We start from the raw sequence: 23,941 nt of genomic DNA on the forward strand, positions 1-23,941 counted from the left end.
ATTTCAAATCCTGCAATTTTGTATTTTGGTCCAAGTGAAATACTTCCACCTTTATCACCATGAGTAGGTATCTTTTTCTGCAGAACAGATACGTTTATCCAATTTTGCCACTATTTCCTTGTGTGCGTATTAGCAGGATACACCCATTAGGAAAAGCACAGGTAATGCAATTCCATAACCATCCATTTGTTCTACTTGAAACATAGCCGTGCTGTTCAATTCGTCTGCCTCCCTCCCCGGGTCGTTTCTAATCCATTATGTGGCACATTGCCCTCCCTGTAGCTTCTTCCAATGTTGATTTTTTTTTTTTTTTTTTTTTTTTGCTCAGGGGTGTTTCACTCCCATTTTCTTACTCGGATATGAGCAGAGCTACTAGTCATTATTTTTGCACTTCCTCCGTGTCCCATTGATCACCCAGCAGGTAGTGGCACTCAATAGGTATTGATTTGGATTAGACTGGGGCCGGTGGGTCGGAAGGGAGCACAAGGGCTTGCTTGGGGCCCGTGTGAGCGAGGCTCTTGCTCCAAGGAGAAGCTGAGGCGCTTTGCTCGGAGCGGGCACAATGGTGAAAAAAGGTCCCTTTAGAAAGCAAAGATGTTCCTGGGTCACTTCTGTGTTATTGCCATTTTTGGTGACAGAAGGTTCCTGAAGAGCAGTCCCGTGCAGAAGGATCCCAGCAAAACAGCCCTGGATGCCCCGAGGGGCCGCGGGGGCCAGGCAGAGCCTGACTGCTGTGGGAAAACGCCCTGTGCATCCTTTGAATCCCGAGACCTTATCTAAGCTGGAATTTCAATTAACCCCTTATCTGCATGGTAAGCACCTTTTCGGATGAGACTGGCTGGCATTGCCGTAAGCGGAAAAGCTGGTGATGAAAAGAGAGGAAGACTGATATCCGCATTTTCTCTCTAGTGGTGAATTTGGAAATGCTTCATTTCTGCCGATGATAATTTTAAGGCCCTTCCAGGCTTTTAAGAATGACTAATGGTTTCACGTGGCTCCACTTTGAGCAGCGAGCGTGAATTACCTTAATGAGCGGTGCTTCTCAAGTGCAAGTGAGCACATTCTGCTCCAAGAAAGCCTCAAAGTCCTGTGAGCCCTGGGAGCATAAGAACGGATTCAGGAAATTCCGCTTGGAGAGGACATCGGAGGTCGTGTGGGTCAGCTGCACACGTGTCTGCTGAACCATCGTGGTTTAGCCAGTATATGTCAAGTTAACCAGCGGATCGGGATACCTGGGGCTGCTCACGCGTGTGATGAGGTGTACTGGGATGAGAGTTGACATTTCAAAAAGTAAATTATTAAATAACAACCATGATACTGACCTTTGGATGGTTTTAATCCCTGAGAGACAGCAGAAGGAAATTGCAGGCTGAATGTGATGCAGTGCTGCCCTGGCTTGAGCTCAGCCTCCAGCAGCAGTCTGCAGAGTACCCTCTGGGCTATTTTTTATCAAGAATTGAATAATCTCCTGCAGTTAATCATACTTTAGCCTAATTTCTCAAAGGCTGAGCAGGCAAGTACTTGGGAAATAGATATCAGACACTTTGGGTTTTGTTCTTTAATAGCAAGGAAGAGGTCAGCTGTTGTTGCTTACTGAGTTTCTTTAAGAATTGCTATCACCTTGTGATACAGGGCCTCATTTCCTAGGAAAATACACTAGTATGCTTGGGCTTTTACCTCTATAATAGTTTCAAAAAGATCTCATGATTACAGGAAAGGAGAAGATGATGGGAATGCAACATGTAACCTGGCTGGGTTTCAGTTATAAATCTGGTAGTGTCTTTGGAAGTGTCACCTGAAACTCTGTAAATATAACGAGTGCCACCTTCACGGACTCAAAACTGTCTAAAAAGCAGTAAATCAAACACTGGGACCAAAATATCCTTGCTCTTGGCAGCCCTCTGCTTGCATTTGCATGCACCGCAGTTGAGTTTGTAGAGCATTTCTTTAACATACTGATAAGAAAAAACGCTACCAGTCTGCTTAAAAACATGTTTCAAAATTAAGGCCAGTAGGCTGAGGGATTATTTCCAAATTCCCAATGCTGATAAAGACCACCTATATTGCTAACTCTAGAGAGATATATAGCTGTTATAAACTTGTGTAACTATAAACTTGCAGTTCGATCATTCATCTAGGAACCAGTTAGAATACAGAAGTATTTCTTGAGTATTTTTTCGGATGCTTTTGGGGCTGTGGTTCCCAGCTGCTCAGTATGGCCCTGAGCAAGGAGCTCACAGGCTCCTCGCTGTCCTTGGCTGTCCCGCTCTTCCCAAGGCTCGGGAGCATCGCGGGACACGTCGGTGCTGGACGGGTCTTGCTGCTCGGGGACAAGGGTTACCCTGAGCTCAACGTCATCTGCAAGGCTGCGGAAAAGTCAGCTTGCTAAGACGCCGTACAAGGAAAATGGGCCTTACCTGTTGCACTGTCTTTATGGAAAAGAAGTGGAATATATTATGTTTTCCCCTCTGTAGCACTAAAATTGCACGGTCGACAGATTTCTTCTCAACATGATTGATTTTTCTAGCTCGTGTTGAGAAGTTCATCCCCTCCGCTCGCCTTCTCGCTGCAGGTGTATTAACTTGCCGTGGTTTTGTAATAGCACGTGCATGGATGTGGGTCTCTTTCTGGGAGCATCAGAACAAACAAACCCAGTAGAGCATTTAGTTAAACAGAACTTAAATGCGTTGTTATTTGCTCTGAAATATTTGGATTCTATCCAGTTTGGTCCTGACCTCCTAAATAAATAGGTTTTAATATTTGGGCATATAAAGAAATCAAAAAATTCAACGACGAGGCCTTTCCAGATTGGTAAATTATCTGTAAAGGGGAAAAAAATACAGTTTTCAAGCATTTCAATTTGGTAAATCATTTATTTAATGCTTGTAAAGATATGTGTTGCAGCAGCTGCGTGTGTATTCATACAATGCTATAATTATAGCAAATGGATGATAATTAAAGGGAAATCATGAAAGCTGGAAAATGATCAGTGATTTATTCTTTGCAGTTATTCAAAACTTGTATTTTTGTGCATCCTCTTCCAAATTTCAGGTGTTGTTAAAGTGGATTATGGTGACGTGTCGGTGAGAAAAGCACTAAGGGAGTCTCTGCAGTGCAAACCCTTCTCGTGGTACCTGGAAAACATCTACCCCGACTCCCAGATTCCCAGGCGCTATTACTCACTTGGGGAGGTAGGAATTATTCATTAAACTAAGCTAAAACAATAAGTAAGTAGTGTGAGTGAGGTTATTACTAATGACACGGAATGTTCCTGGAGAAGTGAAGAAAGAGCTTGTGAACATCTCTGTATTTATCTTTCATTAAAAATGTATCTGACAAATTGAATAGTATATTGAAAAAAATATGATCGTGACTATTGCTTATAAATTATTAAATAACGTGTTTATATAGAGTATGAAAGCCCTTTTTTCTTTTTCTTTAGTAAAATGTTTTTGTTCATTTATGCTGTGTTTTCCAGCAAGGCTGCCTAGAGCTTAATACTGCAAACATACCAAAAATCTGGTGAGGATTTGAATAGGGCTGGGAGCTGGTGGCTTTTCAGAATTCAGATAATTTACTGTTAAAGATACTCGACTGAGTCAGATCTAAGCCGACGTTTAAAAGCCCTTGAATGCCCTGATTTAAAATGACTGCTGATAGAGCAGCAGTCAAAAGAACATACAGTTTTATTACATCCCGGAAAGGAATCTGCTTTTGAATCTTGCAATTGCAATGAGAAACAAAAGTCACAGGAGGGTTTCTGGTTTAACCATGACAAAATAAAGTCAAACATGGTTTTATGGCAAGGGAAAAGCTCATCTAACAGATGTCAAATGATACAGTTCTGTGTGATGCTGTCAGGCTGGAAAACAGAACCCGCGAAAATAATAAAATAGTTATTAAAAACACAGTGTTTTCCCCAACACGGTTGCAGTTTCCAAGGGAACGAGCGCTCAGGCAGGAGCTACGAGCTGGAGCTCCTGCAGTTGTGCAGGGAAGGGGGGTTTTGTGTGCCCGGGAGGGACGGCCGCCCCGGAGCGCTTCCCGGAGCCCTGCTCGGCCTGCGCAGAGCCCGGAGCTGCTCAGCAGCCCCTGAGCACCGGCACCTGCCTTGGCAGCCAGTGAGAGAAAATCCGTGTCCAGCACAGCTCACCAAAATGCCACTCTATTTTTTTTTTTTTTTTTAAGTGAAATGCACTGTTTTAAGCCCATTTTTTAAGGCATGGAGCTGCCCCAGTGTGGTGTTCCTCAGAAGCTCCTAAGCTTCTGCAGGAGAGCCTTGATCAGCAAGTTCTGCAAATCACCAAATTTTGACTTCACACTGGAATTTCCTCTTCAATTAGAACATAACTCCTATCCAGCTAGATTTTATATTTGATCAAACTTCCTAGAAGGATGAAAATATGCCCCCAAGAGGGCATATAGCTGGATGCACAATGTGGTGGGTGTTAACTGCTCTCCAGCTCTGTGTTTGCCTCACGTAACACTGATGCTGGTTGCAAAGTAAATGCAAGACAGGAATTATTTTGTAAACCCAAGACATAAACGACTGCAGATTATTTTTCAAGCAAGTGTTTGTTTGAATGAATTAAGGGGTTGCAAAACACAAACTTGTTTTCCATGGAAATACTTCAGACTGTGCTTCTACCAAAAGGTGATTAAGAAAAAACGCTTGCAGGGAGCTTTCCATAAAATGGAGTTTGTCCTGGGAAAATTGAAGCAGCTCAGCAGGATGCGAGATGAGGGTTTTACCAGAACAAAGGTGAATTTTCAGCAGTTTTCCCACTTATTGCTGTTGAGGACTGGAATATTTCCCACTTCTCAGCATTCTCCTAATCAGCGTTTCTGCCTACAGCCCATTTGCCCTTTCCTTTAGCAGCGCTTGGAGGATTAAAAAATAAAGCACGCACCAGCGCTGCTTTCTGGGTGCTGAAAAATGCTGGAGTGGATTAAGCAGCAGATGTTGAGTTCTGTTGATCCACTCTTTCCCAGCAAATTTATAGACAGATTTTACTATCTCCTTTTACTTGTGTTGCTGATTTAAGCACAGGCCAGTGGCATTGATTTACTATTTACTTCAGTGCCTGCTAAGCCTCCTAAAAGCAGCGTAATTGCAGGATGATTGATAATTGCATTACAGGTTGCTGAGGCATTTTCTGAATACAGAGTTTCAGAGGGGTTTTACAGGAGCTGCCCCTGCTCCTTGGGACCCGGCGCCTGCAGGAGCAGGGATTCTGGTTTGAGACATTGGGAATATGACACGTCTGCATGTCAAAACATTCACGCAGCTGAGTGCACAAACGTATTTTTTTCATGCAGTTCTGTGTCTTACTCTGCAAAAATGACAGTCTTTTTTTTTTCTCACTCATCTTTTTCTTTCTCAGATCCGAAACGTTGAAACCAACCAGTGCTTAGACAACATGGGCCGCAAGGAGAATGAAAAAGTGGGCATGTTCAATTGCCATGGCATGGGAGGAAATCAGGTAAAAACCCAGACTATTCACTGTCTGTGTGATAACTGCATTAGTCTTCAGTCCCCTCCAGCCTAACTGGCCACACCAGTCCCTGGGATTGGTATGCTCGTTTCTTCTGGAAGCATTGCTTCCTTCCCACAACGGAGACACCGTGATTTTCCAAGCATAGGGTTTTTTTTTAGTGGAAATAGGTGAGAATCCAGAAGAGTTATAGTGGAATCCATTCATTTCTAAAATGTGTATATGAAAAAGGAAAAAAAAATAATAGTGCGAGATGAGGATTTGGCTATGCGTCGCTCACGTGAGTTTTCTCAAAGCTAGTGAAGACTCCAATAATTGTGGGGTATTTCCTCTGTTTTTTAGGTGTGTTCTGATGGGAAGTAAAATGGTAAAAGTAAAATTCTTTTAGCTCATTATTGTATGGCCAGTGACTTGTTTTCTCTGCAAAGATCTGTAAACTTCACATTTTCTAATACCTCCTATTCAAACGAACACAGCTGGTGTGTGTTGGGATTAGTTCTTGTTTGCAATATCGAGCTCTAATTAGGGAACTTTTACACAGCTGTGGTATGTCACCATTGGATCTGATAGCAAACCCCTTCCTCTTTCCTTTCACAGGTAAGGTTTCCACCATATTTACCCCAAACAATGCTCTCTCTTTCCTTAAATTTCACTTACGAGATCAGTCTGCTAGCATTTTAATAAAACTTCATGTATTTCTGGGTGAGGGTTCTGGTATATGCTGGCTGTTTGGCATGTTTTCTCTCCTTCTCTATACATGAGAGTGAGACCCCTCGATTTGCTGAAAAAAGAGCAGGAAAAGGTGGCTTTGGGCAGGAAAGGAGGTGGCAGCTGCAATGTCCCCATCGCGGCTGCTGCTCGTGAGGCTGAGAGGGCTGCAGGGCTCGAGGTACAGACGGACAAGCCGCGAGCACGTACGGACGGTGCATCCTGGAGAAAATCCGACCTCCCTCCCTCCCTAAACCCATGGGACACGAATCCGTGAAGACCTTCTGCCTTCGCAGGCTCCTTCATGCTGCTGATATCCACGAGAAAGCCTGGGGAGATGCTCTGTGCACAGCTGCAGAGAGGGCAGAGCCGTCCCCTGCGCCGCGGGAGCAGGAGCTGGGCCCTGCTGGGGCTCTGCTGCGGTGCCCGTCCTGCACCACGCGCAGCTCCCGTGAACTTGTACCCTTATCCAGCTCCCTTAGCAGGAGAAGTTAGAACTACGAAGTGTAAACTCTAGGGGTGGGGGGCTCTTCACAAAAATAGCTACGGAACGTATCTGTTTCAGGATGGAAAGGAAGCAGCGATAATACGTGGCTTGTTGGAGTCCCTGGCTAAATGCACGCCAGCTCTCCTGCTTGAGGCAAAAGACAATATCTCAAGACAAAACCGTGCTAAAAATATTATGTAGCCATCAACTGCTTCGAAGGGTGTAAGGATAAGATTCTAAGAACGCAAATATCTTCTAAAAGCTCAGGGAAAATGAGGTGCCGCGACTGCTGCGTTGGCTCGGAGGGCGCAGGGCCCGAGCCGTGGATCGGATCCCGGGGCTGGGCCTGCGGACACGCGTTACCCTTGGTTGGGAGCTGAGCACGAGGCCGCGATGGGGTTGTCCTCGTGGTGACGGGAGCGTCGCGGATCAGCCCGACCGGAGCTCACGGAGCCGGGCAGGGGGGAAGCGGCCTGGGCCGCGGCCCTGCCGTGTTGCCATGGAGATGCCAGCGGAGCCGCCATCCTGCGCGCCGGGATTACTGCGACCGGCGCGGGACGAGGCGCCCGGCCCGGCCCCGGCGCTCGCGGGGCTGGAGGTGGAGCAGCCCGCAGGAACTGCAGCGCTTGGCGTCGTTTGTCCGCTCGGTAGTGCTGGATTCCCTTTTGTCAGACCGACAGCTCTAACGTACTAGGTCTGGCAATAAACCTGCCTTTCCCCTGCTGCTCTGCATGCATGGCCTCGGCAGTTACATCCCCTTGCTTACCGAAGAAGAGACCTTCTGCAGGAGGTTTGAGTATTTTAGAGCTGCCGCAATGCGTTCACCACAGAGGCCTGAGGTGGGAAGGGAAAGGAAGCTGCCTCAGCCCGAAACCTCATCCCAGAGTTCTGGAGCAGCTGGGGCTGGAGACATCTCTGGAGACGTTCGGTCCAACCCTCTGCTCCAGCAGGTCACCTGGAGCAGCTTGTCCAGGACCGTGTCCAGTTCAGCTGTGAACATCCCCAAAGACGGAGCCTCCACGACAGCTCTGGACCACCTGCTCTTAATAAATAGTAATTAATAATCTACTCTCAATACTCTTCAAATAAAACGAAATCACCCGCTGTTGCAGTACCAGTTCTTACCCGGTTCGATGCAAGCAAGCCCTCGCACATGAGGAGCTGGTGCCCTCCATCTCGGGTCTGAGGTTCTGCAGGGAAGAAACATCGTTGGACAGGGCCCGCGGGGAGGTGCGGTTCCAGCAGAAGGTTTTCCAGTGTTTTTCAGGATTAATTTTTAATGAACATGAGGTTGTATCAGCAGGATTTTCCACAGTCTTAGTTCACCTTGTGGCATCTGTTACAGGGTGACAACAGCACAAACACATGTTTTATAGATTTTAGTAAATGTTTCTTCCTTCGGGCAGTGTTTTGTGAGGAGGCTCAGCTCGGAGCTCGCCGATGCTCGCACGAACACTGGCTGCTTTTGCAGGTCAGTTCTGAGCACAGCGCCAGGCTGTGGGCTGAGGCACTCAGCTAAATAGTTCAGTTATGGATACGTTATTAAGCCATCTAAGTCACTGATGGATTATTAACTTGTAAGTCATCTAAAGGACACAAGATTTAGTAGAACAACATTCAATTTAGTGGTAATTGGACATTTAAGTGCAAGCTGAGTTTTCGCGCTCCTGACGAAGGTTGTGTCGGAGGAGAGGAGTGACCAGCGCCAGGGCCCTGGTCTGCAGCCACTTCCCCGGCCTCTCCGGGAGAAGCGAACGCTGCACCCCTCACAGCCATTATTAATCTAGGGTAGTTTGGGTTTATTCACTGTAACACCATAAGTAAATCCTAGATTTTGTGATTCCTGGAAGGTTCCTGGCCCTTTTCTACTTTGCCTTATTCCGTTTTGCTTTCTTCAGTCTCCTGTTTCCCTTAGCCTTTGTATTTAGCTTTGCATTTTCCAAGCAAACTCTTTGTGAATAAAATTAGTTAGAGTTTATATTTTGTTAGCCCTTTTTGCTGATATATGATTTCCCTTGCAGACTTTACATCATTCTTATGCATTGCAATTACAAATCTTTGGGGGCAGGAACTGGCTCATTTTTTGTTTGATTTGTTCAGGACCCAGCACAACGGAGCCCTTGGTGATCTTTAAGTGCAATTATAATAAGTTTGATTAATAGGGAACAGAGGAGCAATGCCTGCGAGTTAAATAGCAAAATCTTCCATTTATCACAACGCGAGTGAGAATGATGTTTTCTTTTAGAGCCCAGGTAAAAGCGAGGCGGTTGGGCCTTGCCTGGGTGGAAATAGCTGCCAGGGGATGTGGGAGAAGCAGCATTCGATGGATCACGTTGTGCTAATGAAGTCTAGGTAGCAAAAATGCTCCTGTAAATGCGTCCCGGGGCCGCTTCCGAGCGGGATTCTTTACTTCTATTTCCTTTCATTCTGTTGTCATGACGCTGACCACTTAGTGCAGTTCTAGCTGCTAACCTCGAGGTGCTTCATGCTCAGATACTCTGATGAGCTGGAGGATTACTGTTTAAGTTTAAACAGCTTAGTAGCAGTAGTAATAGTTTAGGAATAGTTTAAATAGGAAGCCCCAAGCCTGTCTTGTGCAGTCCGTGCTGGCGTTTTCTGCATGCCTATCCCGGACTTGTTCCTGCACTCAAATCCTTAAGTAAATGTCTGGACTTGATAATTAAATGTGAGTTTGGAAAGGAATAGGCAAAATGTATCCAGAAGTGACTTAACTGGAAATTTAACAGTAGGATTCCTGATTTTTTTTCTTAATAGTAGTGCGATGACTGCAATTTGCATGTTTTGCCTAAGGTGGCTTTCAGCATTAGCGCGTAAACAGTTTCAGGAGGAAAGGAAAACTGCCTTCCTGCAGCTCTCATTAGAATATTTTGAATCAATTCTGAGGTGGATTCAGCATTTACCTTGGGAGGCCCGTGGATAATTAAAAAGGTTGTCAGGATAAATTAGATTTTCCCGTCCTTGGCTCTGCCCCGTTGATGACCATCCTTGTCGCGTTACGTGCTCCTGCCCTGGTTGCACAGATGGGCCTGCAGGTTCAGTTCCACATAACGAGCTATAAAATAGCTGCTCATGAACAGCATTCCCGGGGGATGCAGCGCGCTGTTTCCCGTCCTCTGCTTTCATGAGGACGTTAATACGTGTTTTTATGAAGACATTAATACAATTATATTTCTAATTAATATGGATGTAAGAAAAAGGCTAGCCTGGTAATTTTACATATTCTTAATTAGCATTCATTTTTCCTTCTTAAGATGCGTCTTTTTCAAGCCCATCGTCTGTTAATTCAGACATCACTTGTTCTTTCAAGAGATGCAATGGAAGAGTGCACTGCAATTAGCAGGGGCAAGGGCAGAAGCAAAAGTTGCAAATGGAAGTTAACCTCAAAGCACAGGAAGAAGAAATCTGCTGCCTCTTTGAGGCTGGAAGGAGATGCCTGATGCTTACATGTTTATCATGCAAAAACACAAATAATAAGTTACAAATTACAGTTATAAGTTGGTTCAAGATAAGTGATAATGGATGAAATTTTAGGTAATGAGCACAACGAAGGATAGAATATCTGCATAATATGTGCATAGAAGTATATGGGTGATTCTTGCACTAGACAACCAAGGAATGTTTCTGGCTATGAGTGAAATAGATGTTTGCATCAGTGCAGCTGCTGTGGTGAAATGCTGTTTGTGGGGTGCATTGCTCCCCCGTCGCTTGCTTTATTTTCTGATGTTACTAAGACACTCCTGAAATACCCAGGAACAGAGGTCTCTACCCAGATCTCTAGCAGGGAGAATCCTTGGTGCAAGAAATGAAGCAGATACTGGTAAGAATATTTCTTCTAAGAACTTCCAGGTGCTTCAAATAATTGGGTTAGTTTATCAGTCTATTAAAAAATCCGTGAAATGATTCCTGAAGATATTGATCGCAGTTATATTAGTGCACAGAGCTCTGGGATGAGTCCTCTGCTGCTCTCCTTGCCCCTCACTGCAGGGATAGGATGAAGGGCCTGTCCCGCCAGGGCCGTCACTTCCACTCCTTTCCCAAGTGCTCCGCTGCGCCGGGCCTTGGGAAGCTCCATTGGAATCTGGGAGAGCGCCGCAGTGTTTGAGCAGGAGCATCTCTGTGCACCACTGGAGGGAAATCTGTACTCCACACCAGCAGGAATGGAGGGATTTGTGTTCCCAGTGCTGTGCAATCGTCATCTTTGTCCATTCCCAGGTATTTTCGTACACTGCTGACAAGGAGATCCGCACGGACGATCTGTGCTTGGACGTCTCGAGGCTCAACGGCCCCGTGATCATGCTCAAGTGCCACCACCTGCGGGGGAACCAGCTCTGGGAGTACGACGCCGAGGTAGGCAGCGCGGCCGCCACCCCCAGCCCCTTTCCCAGGGATTTCTTGGAGGCAGAAGGTTGTTTTTAGTAAAATATCCCTGTAGAATCAGGAAGGATATGAGAGTGCCATGGCTTGGTGGCACGAGAGGCTAATACTGTTTCCAACAATAGTATAAAATCTGGAGTGACAAACAATTCACTTAATTGACAAATTTTTAAAATCTGCTTCCACAAAATGAATTACTAGAGGGGCAAAAAGGCGAAGTTGCTTTACTGTTCAAGAGGGAACTCATTTCTAGGAGATGCCAGTGCATTGTTACAAACTTTAAAAAGTATTCTGCATTGTTAAATATATAAAGTAGAAGAAAGTAATCCTTTCACATTACAGCTTTTCAAGTTTTCTTCTGGCTCCTGAGGATCCTGGACTGTGTGTTGCTTTTCTGGTCACTCTCCATATAGCACTCAGTTCAGCGTGCTGATACAGTGGGATGGGACAGGGGCATGCGGATGTTGAAGGGGCCTTAGGGAGACCTTGCCAAACTCTTTCTTGGTGTGTTGGGAGGCTGTGAGCGAGCCCGGGGGCGGTGTGTCCCCAGGACTCCTCGCTGTTGGTCTGGCCTCCGCGTTTCGTTAGTGATTTTCGTTAGGAAGCGCATCGCCCGCAGAGCAGGCAGTACTGGGTTCGTCTGCTGCAGCTCCCGCCTCTCCAGCAGCACCGCAGGGCAGACCCTCGTTCCCGTATGTACCGGTTTTCCCAAGTCCGGGTGGTTTTACATAGACATGCACAGCCCACGAGCAGGTTCTTCACGGAACGCCGTTTCCTCGGGAAGCGCGCGGAAAGCCGCGCAGGTGCCTGCAGGGTGCAGGCCATTGCGCCCCGCAATAAATTCACGTGTAAATTCAGCTGCTTTCAGCTCTCTGTAAATAGATGCACACGTTTCTTTCCACCGGTTGTGCTCCCCTTTGCTTTTAACCTGACAACGTGCTGCGTTTTCCCGCGTACAGACCCGAGCAGCAGCTCTGTGCGCAGCGGTGCAAGCGCAGCCGCCGCCGTTAGATGGAGCCCCCGGGAAGGGAACGCGGCCCCCGCGGCTGTCCCTGCTTGGGGCTGGGCTCCTCTTTCATAAACAGCCTTTTCTCAATAAAGGTTTTCAGATAGTTTTTTTCATACTATTATTAATTTTTCTGGGGCATTCAGGTTTGGTTTTATTTGAGTTATGGCATTCAAATACATATAAACGATGCACAGAAAATAAGCCTTTCCTGAGGAGCTAATAGTACAACAATTGTTTTACCTTTTCCTAGTGTTCATACTTTTATAGTATACCTTTATATTTTATATATTCTTTATAGTATATCTTTATATATATTATACAGACACAAACAGGGAACGAGGAAGATTTTTGTGGTACTCAGAAGGGTAAATCTCAAGCTGCTGTCCCTGTTTGTGAAGTTGTCAGCTCCATTGAGCTCGAAGGGAGCTGTTTGCAGAGCCCTCGTGTCCTCCCGCCCAAGGGGTCGGTATTCCCGTTGGACGCTTTGATTCTCCGCATTGGTGCTGGAGGTGGAACCAGAGGGACACGGGCAGAGCGGGAGGAGCTGGACCTTCACCTGCACCTCAGCGTTTGCACAAAGGTTAAATTCATCCCACGTGGTTTTAGTGCAACAGGTGACATGACTCCAAAGAGAGGTACCCTAAGGGCAAGCAAGGGGAATTGCAGCCAGAGCAGCCCGCTCGGAGCAGCAGCCTAGCACCAATATGCCATTTTCACTTAGTCGGGCTGCAGCTCCCTCCTGTCCCTGCCTTCTCCTTTGCCAGAAAGCTGTTGGGTAAGAGCGTGCACTCAGGTTGGCCGCCCAGGGTCCACAGCACGTCCTGGGTGACACGGGCCGTGCTGGCGCGGTGGCAAGGGGCAGTTCTGTGAGCAGCTTTTGGTGTGACGTGGGCACCGTGGGCGTTCGTGGAGTCGCGTCCGAGTCCCGCGAGGGCGAGAGGAGGCCGGTCCAGGACGTCCTGCAGTTGGGATGAGCCCTGGTTCCCGTTGGCTCTGCCTTGCCCTTGCCTTGCTGCCAGCGCTGAGCCGCTCTGCCAGCCCCGGCAGTGCCCCCTTCGGCTCCGGTGACATCCTGGGCAAATTCTGACACCTTGTGAAATCCCAGGATGTACAACACAGAGGAGAGTTTTCGGGGAAAAAAAAATGCTGCAAATGTGTCATATCTGATAGAGAATAGCTTCACTTCCCCGTGCGCGAGTCGTGACTCGGGATGCCAGGATCTGGTCCAGTGCAGCTGATGTTATGTGTGTCAGTGGACACCTGTGCAAAGCTATTGGAAGTGTGAGCACTGGAAGATGAGCGTCTGCACCAAAAAAACTCTTCTCGAGTCACTGTTTTACTCCGGTTTTTCTGTTTTTTCTCCTTCCATCAGTATGCTGGTAAATGGGAGTATAGTTTCGAGGTAAGTTTGGCAAGAGCAGCAAGCCCGTAGCAGACGCAGCCCGTAGCCCCTTGCAGAGCTCTCCCTCCGAGTCCGAGCCCCTGCTTGTAGCTGCTGCTGCCACGCGATAGCCCCTGCCCCTTCCTGCACAATCGCTGCGGTTCCAGCGCGCAGTGTTTTATTAGGAACACATGGATTTTTTAAGACAGACTGATGACTCAGGAATATGTCATCAGAAAAGTCATTTAATGGGAAATGTACCCTCCAGAGCCGGTATGGCATGGCTGGGCTGAACAGTGAGCTGCTTTCCCTGGCAACTGTATACCTTAATAGTCCTTCTCACTGGGATTCGCTTAGTGTAGACCTAGTGTAGCCAAACGGATTTTTCTCGTGAGAGAATGTGGCCACTAACTCAAATATTCCTCTAAATTGCAGTCTTACTGCTGTGCATTTTAAAATGATTTGTCCCAGCTCTTTAAAAATGAGTAGGGAAAAAAGTGAGGTTTTCCTTGGTACAGTCCTAGAAAGGAATGTTTAATGAAACAAGAGCAAGAAGACAAAGTTGTCTCCTGTTTGCATTACAGTAGCTTTTCTAAAGTCTCCTGATTTACTGACTTTGTCTTATGTGCTAGAGAAAATAGCTGGTCAGGTTTTTAAAATAATGCCTCACACTGTTTCTTCCCCTGTGCAGAATCTGCTAAACTGGGGCATTTAATACAGTATAAACATGCAATATAAAGAGCTCGTTACATTTGAAGGACTTTTGTACCTTTGTTTCTCTTCGGAGGGCTGGCAGACAGAAGTGACCATGAAGGAGTAAAACACAGTGAACCGAAACCCCGAGCTGACGTTCAGGCTGGTTACACAAAGTGACATTATAAGGACATTTGCTCTCAGTGTTTTGCAGTGGGCTCTCTGCACGCCCTTTCTTTGTTCCCTTAGCAAAAAGGAGGAGAGGGGAGGCCGAACTGGCCGCAGCGGCCGCAGGGAGCAGGTCGTGGGCACGGGGGCTCCTCGCAGGGCATTTCTGCAGCAGCAGCTGCAGCCCGGCCTTGCTGCAGGGCAAGCGAGGTGCCAGCAGTGCATTTGCAGAAGGGCTTAGGTGGACGCTGGCCTCTAACCCGCAGAACTTCCAGCCGCTGGGCAGACGGGGCTCCCGTGGGCGCAGGGCAGGGCAGGCGGCACGTGCGGGACTTGGAGCCCGCTCGGTGCCCCCGCGTGCGCGCGGTGCCGCCAGCCGTGCCCTGTGAGCGCCCGCGGCCCCGTCCGGCCCGAGGGACCCCGCTCTCCCTGCAGCCCCCGTAGCTGCTCGTAGCGGCGCGGCGCCCGCGGGCCGGCGCGCGCTGACGGCGCCGCGGCCACGCAGAGCCGCGCGTTCCTGCACGTCATCACGCAGTCGTGCCTCACGGTGAGCCGCGTGGAGGACGGCAGCCGCGGCCCCACCGTGGAGGCCTGCAGCGGCCGCGCCGCCCAGGCCTGGGCCCTGCGCAACTACTCCCGCCACGAGGTCTTCAGGAACGTCTTCGACAGCCCCAGCGACTACGTCCTTTAGCCGCCCGCACCCAGGTTGGTACTCGGACACGAGCGCCGGGGCGGGTTTTCCGCACACCCCACGGCTTCTTGCTCTTGCGGCGGCGCAGGGTGCAGCGCGCTGTCGCGGGGCAGCCTGGGCTGGGTGCCGTGGATGCGGGTCGCCGTGGGGGATGCAGGCTGGAGTGCTCATTTGGTGTTAGTCGCTATAAATTACACATAGCTTTAGATGGATGGCACTGCCTGGAGCGACTTCCATGATGTGTTGGTTTTGGAACAGTTATTAGTATTTGCAGCACATGAACATTTCATGGGCTCCTCTCCAACACATCTAAGTAAGGCCAGCTACAGACGTTTTTTGATGGAAATCTTTTGGAAATACCCTTTTTTTTCCCCCTAAAGTGGCTCAGTGTGACGATGCCCGCGGCTCTCGGTGGGCAGTTCTGAGGCGTTCGCCCCTGCAGAAGTCCCGCTGCTGAGAGCCACCCTCCCTGTCCCCATGCGGTGGCCAGGGCCACCCAGGGACGGGCAGAGGGGAACCCCCTGCGTGGGCCCCGTGCCCACGGGCAAGGCCGAGATCCTCCGCTCGCTTCCCCGCGTATCGCCCAGGGACTGACTGTCTCCCAAGCCAAGGAGGCCCCTCTCGCAATGGCATAAATAACAATAGAAGACAGAAAAAGGCACTTAGATGAAAATCCCAATGATATGGTAGTCTAGCATGAAATTATGCACTGAATAAAAGGGAACAGCTGAGGGAGGCGGCAGCAGCATTTTTGGGCTTGTTTGCTTTTCTGGTGATAGCAGAAGATGATAGCAGCTTAATTGCACTTAAGACAATATAAGTGAAGAATCAGTGATGCTTTGAACAGTGCTATTTAGCAAATAAACTACTTCTGTTAACACTACTAATTCTTTCCTCTTGTAATTAGAAAAAAATGTCTTAAATTTTCATCACTGAATGCATATCAAATGGCCCCTCAATGATTTGTTATAGTGTCTATAGGCTTTTCGTTGAGAATTGCATAATAGTTTGTTCTAAACGGAGGAGCAGATCTCTAGGGAGAGGCTGTTGGAGGAATATTCATGATAGGGATCAGGAGCGCTGGTACGCGGTGCGCGGAGCTGGCCGTGCCCAAGGCCGGGTACAGTGTGCGTGGTGAATCGCTCGGAGGCAGTAATCACATAAATGTGATGTGGTGGGTATCTTTCGAAGAGGAGAAGGTCCCTCTGAGGAGCAGCATCCTCGGGCCTGGATGGTGTCTCTGGCGAGGCGCCGGGAGCCCGTCCTGTCTTTCACACCAGGCTTCATATCGGTCCCAGCAGAGCCCTGGTTTTTTACCCATCACCGCAACGCGGAGCAGCAACAGACGAGGCTTCCCAACGAGGTCCTGGCGGCTTTGAGATGCCTCGTTGCTTGCGTGGCTAAAATTAAATCATGAATCTCACCCAAAATCAGCATCCCGTGCCCCGAGCGCATGCCCAGTGTCTAGGGCTGGCTGCTGGCTGGTTCCTGGTCTGTGGCGTTGTGAAACACGGTGTTTTTGCAAAGGCTCCGTAACGTGAGCCCCGCGTACGGAGCGGGGAGCCGGCGGCTGCCGTCGCAGGGGCTCCTGGCCGCCCGTTCGGATGCGCTGGCTCCAGCGAGCCCGGCTCCTCCCGGGATGCACAAATGGTGCTCGTGGCTGGGGAGTCTTGGCAGAGATGCTGGTGTCTCAAACGGGCGTCCCGCGCACGCAGCCCGGCGCGCCGGCGCTGCTGCTCGTGCTCTTGGACAGAAGCCCTTCGTGCTGGGGAAAGCTGCTCCTCAAAATACTGCAGAGCAGGTGAACGGAGGCCAAAAAACAGAGCCTGCGTGGGGTGAGCCCCTGCAGCCGGCGCGCAGGACCCGGCGCTGGGGCCCGGCCCGGGGACACCGCAGGCCATGGGGCTGCTCACACGGGTGACACCGCGGCCAGCGCCGGGAGCAGAGCCACCCGGGCCCGGCCAGCAAAGCGCCCGCGCCTCGGCGGGGGGGGCATGTCTAGGCTTGTTTGTGTTACTTCATATTCATGTTATTTCATGTTAATTCATGTTATTTTGTGTGTGCGTTCATAGTTTTATTATTTTCTATTTAGCTCTCCTGGATCTCTGTGTGATGTTACTGAACATATAGTCCCCGTGCTTTCCAGTAGATCCTTTACTTCCCCAAAATATACCCCATCTCCTCTTGTCCCCTTGATACTCTCGCCTTCCTCAGGGTGCCAGTGCACATGTCGCTGTTGTCCCCATGGTTCTCCGGACGCAGGTTCCCAGGGCAGCTGCCCCAGGAGGCTCTAACGGCGCCGCGTGCAGGGGCTGGGGCTCAATCCCGCGATCGCAGGCGCCGCCGCGTCGCCCGCAGCTCCCGCAGCTCCTGCAGCTCCCGCTTCTCTCTTGCAGAGGCTGACGCTGCGCCACGCCAACAGCAACCAGTGCCTGGCCGAGCCCGCCGAGGACGACAGGATGGTGCCCAGCGTGAGGGACTGCAGCGGCGGCCGCGCGCAGCAGTGGCTGCTGCGCAACATGACCCTGGGCGCCTGAGCGGCCTGGCCGGGCGCCCCGCGCACCCTGATGTCCCCGTCCTCCCGCGGCGGCGGCCGCAGGGCCCGGAGACGCTGCCGGCCGGGCAGGCACCTCGGGGCGTCTCCCTGCTGCAGCGCCGCTCCGTCCGCTACGGAGAAGCGCCTTGGCCGCCGCAAGCAGCACAGGAGGCTCCGCTCGGACGCTGCCGCCGCGGTGACCGGGCTCGCGGAGCGGGACAGGGACGGGGCCCGCGGCTCCCGCAGCGCTGACACGGGGGAAGCAGCCGCCCTGCAGCCCCTTGGGATCCGCCGGCGCGACGGCCCGCGGGGCTGCTCCGAGCGCCAGCGAAGGCGTCGGGAGCACGGCTGTCCCCGGGAGCGCGGCTGTCCCATGGAGCACACGGACACGGGCGGCAGCCCCAGCTCGCCGCGCTCCTCGCTGCGGGCGTCGGGGCTCCCCGCGTGCCCGCGCTGCTCCCGGCACCCGCTGCGGCGCTCGCGCTGCCTCTCCTCGCTTCGGTAGCTGTGGCAGATGCTTATTTCTATTTTTCGACGACTTTGTGGCGTAATTACTTTGTTTTGTTAACACGGTTATTAAAAAGGCGCTGACGACGCTCGGGGGTGTCCGAGGCTTCCTGGGGGCGCTGGGGACGGGTCCTGCCCCTACGCAGGGCGTCCGGGGCTGGCGGAGGAGGTCGGAGCGGGGGCCCTGCGCGCTCCGCGGATCAGCCACCCCGGACACGGGCACCTGGGAGCTGCTTGGGGGTGTCTCGGTGTCCTTGCCAAGGGACGGGCCTGCTGGCGCCCCGGTTTGGGCACCCGCTTCCCGGTGTTGCTGCAGCACCGGGGCCCAGGGAGGCTCCTCGCGCTGCCGTTTGCCAACACGTGTCACGCTCCGTGTCACCGCTCCGGGTATACGTCCACGTGCCGCTGGAGCCCGGCTGCCTGGAATCGCACAAACAGGTGAGGAAAGGAACGGCCCTGTCCCTGGAACAGCCGGGGTTGGTACCGGCTCTGCGGAGCGCGTGGCCCTCGCCGAGGAGGAGCGTGGAGCGGGCGCTGGGGACAGGCACCCGCCGGGACACTGGGAAAGGGGGGTCAGAGCGGGGCCGTGGCTGGGATCGCGCTGCGTCCACGAGCCCGCTCCGGCTCCGAGACAGGCCTGGAGGAGCGGGCGCTCCCGTCCAGCCTTCTGGAAGCGTTTCTCTCCAGATGGGTCGTTCCCACCATCTCCGTAAATATATTTTGTTTGGGAACGAATGCATCCACGGGACGGAGATGGGCTTTTCCCCCAAGCAGGTGGCGACGTGGCCAGTGTCCGTGGGCCGCGCGCCGTGTCCCGATCCCGGCGGGTGTGGAGCCTCCGGCTGTGACACCGCTCCGTGCTGCAGCCGGCGGGTTTCACCACGACCCGTCTGCAGAAACACCCCGCGGTACCGGTGCGTTCAGCCGGGCCCTGTCCCCCGTGGTGATGGCCTTGCCCTGGGCACTGCAGGGAAGTGAAAAAAACACCTTCTAGCCAGGTTGAGCGTTTTCGGTATTTTCTGAGCCTAAAATTATCCCGCTTGCTGTCAGAGGAATGCGTATTTGTCTATTTATTTCTGGTGAGCTGGAGTTTGTACACAACATCCATCACATATATGCAATTAAAAAGATGATTGTCAAGACACTACTCTGATTATTAAACTATTTGGTAAAGATGCAATTAACTGTAGAGCTCATCTTAATTATAGTATGTGAAGCGTTTAGATGAATCATAAAATAATCTCTTTGTGAGCAATGGATGCAGGAATAGAGGTATTTTTCTTTTTTGCATGTCACAGAAGTGTTAGTTAGCAGGACTGATTATGGAGCCGAAATTGTAGCAGGAGAAACAACATGCGTCTTAATTTATCCTAAAAAAATGTGCATGTTCGGAGACATCTGAGAGTTCTATAGAGACAAACCTTCCTGTGGAAGCAGCCCATGCTGCCTCACCGTGGCGCTTACACACGTGTTTGAATGCAAAAGTTCTCAATTTTCAACTATATAAACTCAATTTGAAGAATGCATTTCCCCCCCCCCCCCCAAGTTTTCTCTATTTATTTGTTTTCAGGTCATCCTAATTGTGCTACGGACAGAACAACAACATTCATCTACTGCTGTGTTCACCTATTAAACATTTAATGCCAGGAGCTGCTGGCCTGTGGCATAGACCATTATTATGAAAACATAATAATCCGTAAACATGAAACGGCAAATGGGATATTTGTTATGAGGCGGCGCGAGGCTGCCCGGGACGCCCGGCGTGGCGGGAGCAGCCGCGGATGCGGCAGCGGGGCCGTTCGCTCCCTCCAGCCCGGGATTACTCTGCTCTTCATGTGCAGCGGCAGGGGCAGCTCCTCAGGTACCTCTGCTGAGCAGGGATGTCCAGGAGGGGCAGGAACGGCCCTTTCTCTGCCTTTCCTGAGCAGGGATGTCCCGGAGCAGCAGGAACGGCCCTTTCTCTGCCCCTCCGGGTGTTCTTGGCCCTGCCGTCGGTTCGGGTTCCCTCCTGCGGGAGCTCAGCGAGCGGAAGGGCCAACCTCTCTATTTCTTTACCGCTTCAGGAATACCAGCTCTTTGCAGGAGCCGGTGTTTCCCACGGGAACGGCGCGGCGTTCCCGTCCTGCGGGGTGATGATGTGCGAGTGCAGCGAGGCCCGTGGCAGCGCGCGGGCTCGGGCGGCCGCCGCGTGGGCTCGGGTTTCCCGTGTTCAGCAGCGCCGGCCCCGCTCCCTGCTCCGTTGCTTCCCGCGTGTCCCGTTGCGCTCTGCTCCAGCGCCAACGTGTTTCATGTTCTATGGGAAGAGGGGCCGCGGAGGAGGCCGCGGGGTCTCCAGCACCTTCTGCTTTAAACCTCCTCGACCGCCAGCTCTTGGAAACAGAGCTGCTGGACTAGGGGAAAACATGGAAAATGGAGCGAGGTTAGGCCGATGGAGAGAGGAATATGAATCCTGTGATGAGTCACTTGATATACAGATCGGTGCAGGAGATGAAAGCGATTTATATATGTACAGAGGGTTGAAAATCTGTAGGAGCAGGATTTAAATGACTCATCTGGTTATACAGAGTTCATGGAAATGCATCGCTTGCTGGGGGAAGCGCCGCTGGTTCCGTGTTTTTCACTGCCGTGATGAAGCTGCCCGGGGAGTCGGTGGGAAATTCCGGAGCGCTGCCCGGGACTCCCTGGCGCGGGAAGCTGCCGCCGCGGAGCGCGGCCGCCCGTGGGAGCCCTGTCCCGCCGGCTCCGGGAAACTCCTCGGATGTCGCGTGGGACCGAACCCGCAAGGGCCAACGGGGATGAGGCTCCAAGTCAGCGGGCCCACCCAAACCTATGTTCCAAGGATCGTGGCCTTCCCTCCTGGAATTGTGCTCTTGGATCATGGCCTTCTTTGGATCACGTTCTTCCTTGGATCTTGCCCTTCCTTGTCTCATGGCCTTCCTAGAACTGTGCTCTTCCTTAGATTGTGGCATTCCTGGATGGTGCCCTTCCTTGGATCGTGTTCTTCCTTGGATCATGGCCTCCTCTGGATCATGCCTTTCCTTGGATCATGCCATTCCTGGATCATGTCCTTCCTAGGATCATGGCATTCCTGGATTGCGTTCTTCCTAGGATCATGGCATTCCTTGCATTGTGCACTTCCTAGATCATGGCCGTCTTGGATCATGCCCTTCCTTGGATCATGGCATTCCTGGATGCTGCCGCTCCTAGGATCACGGCATTCCTTGCATTGTGCCCTTCCTGGGTTCCCAGCCTTCTTGGGTCGCACCCTTCCTTGGACCCCGGTGTTCCTGGATGGTGCCGCTCCTCGAATCGTTCCCCTGCTGCAGGTGACGCTCCTGCTCCGTGGGGTGGCCGTGGCCGCGTCCCGGTGCCGGACGCTGCAGCCGGGGCCGTGGAGCCGGTGCGGGCGCGCAGATCCCCGCGGCCCGGCCCGGCGCGCCGCTGCTCCGTGGTGTTTGCTCCAAATAACCACGGCTGCTTCCACCGCGTGCACGGGGTCCGCCTGCAGCTCCATTTGAACGTATAAAATGAAATGAGACGGCAAAGCCCCGTGCTGGCCCCTGCACCAGCCATGGGGACACGGGGACAGCAACGGTGTGAGAAAGGACGAGCCGAGGGCACCGGGGCCGCGAGACGACCCGTGACGCGTCGAGCGGAGCCGGCTGCGGGCAGAACATGCGGAAAGGCTTTTAAATGGGATTGGAAAAGTGCTCCGGGTGAGAGTGTGTTTGCCAAGCAGGCAAGTGAATAACCTCATGGGGCTTCCTGCCTCTAACGTCTCTCTCTCTATATATATTTTAATGGCACGATGTTTAAGCAACTGCAATCTGAGCCCTTGCGCCTTGCTCCAGCCTCCCGCTCGTCTTGGGGGTCCTCAGCAGCGAGAGCCGGTTCCCGCATGGGAAACCTCTTGGGAAGCGCTAAATGAGACACTGTTCTCAGCGGGGCCCTGTGAAATCCGGGGGGCTCGGGAACATCCTGGCATCCCCCGGCCTCTCCTGGGAGCCGGCTCCGCTGTGCGGGGCGGCCTCGGAGCGTCCCGGGCGCCAGGGCCTCTCATTATTATATATCGTTTATATAACGTTTTTGTTGTTCTTCAGACCAGCTGTTTGCTGGCTCAGGTATTTGCAGCAGAAGTTTCAGGCCTTGGCTTGCTAATCTTGAATCAAAGCTGGAGGAAAGAATATTCACGAGGATTATGATATTCTGGAATGGAAGTGTGAGCTGGGCCTTTCCGGGACCCACCCGAGAGGTGAGAAAAGGGTATTTTGCATCATTTTTGTTTGTGGTTTTTTTTTTGGGGGGGTGGGGGGGAGTACATTTGGGGAGGTTTTGCAGCAAACCACCAAGCAGAAGCGGAAAGAAGAGTTTGGATCCCAACCTCTAAAACATCAGGAAGCCTGGGGCAGACATAGCCGGCCCTTCACATAGGCCTGGTCCTAGTGCAAAAGCCTTTTATTTCTTCTAAAAGGTAGTGTTATAACTTAATGCTGTATATTCCCAATATCCTTAGATGCCCTTAGAAATAGTTGTCAATATTTATCATTTTCCTGTGAATCAAGGACATTTCTTCACCCCAGGCATGACGTGTTCTTGGTGATCGTAGCTGTTTATTCCAAAGCAGTAAGGAATTACAGCAAAGCAGGTGAAGTTCACAGATTTCTGGTTCTGGGGCGGCAGAATTTCCCCTCCCGGAGGAAATGAGAGCAGGCTCCATAAAAGCACCGCCGCGGCTGTGGCGGAGCCGCGTTCCACGCGCGCCGCGTTCCGGAGCCTCCACGAGGAGCGACTCGCAGCGAGCGCCGGGAAACCCGGAGCGCCCGAGGACGGGGCAGGGTGGGATTTAGCGGCACGTGCCAACCCCCATCGCTCTGTGGGGACCAAACGGCCGCTCCAGCGTGCCCCGGGGCAGAGACGCCCGGCTCGGCCTGGCACAGCCCACATGGAGCATTAAAGCTAAGGGAAAAACAAAGGTTTCGCTGTGGTGGATGCGGGTGCATCTCGTGTGGCGCGGCGGGGCCTGCGGCTCCCCATGTCCCTCACGGCCAGGCCGCGCTCTTGGGCCGCGGTTCCCTAATCCTCCTGGCGGCATCTTTGTATTTCCACGTAGCAGCGTCTTCCGCCACGTGAGATTTTCTTTGGATTTACGATAACCAGCGGGCCCATGTTTGTCCATGCTAGCAGATGGACGCGGACTAGGATATCTCCTGGCCACAGGGAATCACAGAGATTGAAGCCAGAGGGGCTCGTATTAATCTCAGACATGGCTAATGTCACAGATTTCCAGGTCAGTCGTTTGTGCAGTTTAGTCCCTGCGTTGTCACTTCAACAGGGGTGTAGGTACCTGCTCTGGAGCTGCAGAAATTCAGCCAGCTTGCCGTTCCCTCCTGCTTTTTGTGTGTGCGTGTGGATTTGTTTGTGAACTAGCTAGATGATTCACGGTGGAATTTTCTGTTCTGTGCCCCAGGAACATTCAAAATCTGGATTTGAATCTGAATTGAAATCCCCGATGGGCCCGGCCTTCCCGGACGGCTCCGCACCCAGACGCGGCTCCGTGGGCCCTCGTGCCCGTCGTCCCCCAACGCTGTCCCAGTGTGTCCGGGCAGATCCCAGCCCTGGGGCCTGGGGAGAAGGTCCGGCCTGGCCGAGCTTCTCCCTGAGAAGCCACCCTGGAACCCAAATCCCTAATGGGCACCAGGGGAAATCAGGGGTTAAGCTAAAGCCCCAGGGCGTTTTCACTCTGTCTCACAGTTACAGCATGAAAAAATTACCGGGCACCTTCACCAGCTGCGGAGTTCCTGCCTGGGAGAAAATAAGTCTTCCCAAGGCATTTTTAAGAGCAGAGTGTTCTTTTCTCCAATATCATTCATA

General features: G+C 51.7%; 1 protein-coding gene across 3 annotated transcripts in view; it reads left to right on the forward strand.

Annotated features, from left to right (window-relative positions):
* GALNT13 (polypeptide N-acetylgalactosaminyltransferase 13) overlaps window positions 1-17,564 on the forward strand; it is a 60,183-nt gene extending 42,619 nt beyond the window's left edge. For 2 of the 3 annotated variants that reach the window (XM_088519795.1, XM_088519796.1), the window contains exons 8-11: window positions 3,052-3,191; window positions 5,385-5,483; window positions 10,924-11,058; window positions 17,424-17,564. In XM_088519795.1, the coding sequence (XP_088375921.1) occupies window positions 3,052-3,191; window positions 5,385-5,483; window positions 10,924-11,058; window positions 17,424-17,564 (515 nt within the window). Of the gene's footprint in view, window positions 1-3,051; window positions 3,192-5,384; window positions 5,484-10,923; window positions 11,059-14,841; window positions 15,036-17,423 lie in introns of those variants that run through there. The other variant, XM_088519797.1, reaches the window with a different exon arrangement.
* The last annotated feature ends 6,377 nt before the right edge of the window (window positions 17,565-23,941 follow it).

The sequence above is a fragment of the Tinamus guttatus genome, unplaced genomic scaffold (genome assembly GCF_059628265.1).
Source record: "Tinamus guttatus ecotype Peru unplaced genomic scaffold, ASM5962826v1 Tinamus_guttatus_pri_ptg000073l, whole genome shotgun sequence".
Classification (NCBI taxonomy): Eukaryota; Metazoa; Chordata; class Aves; order Tinamiformes; family Tinamidae; genus Tinamus; species Tinamus guttatus.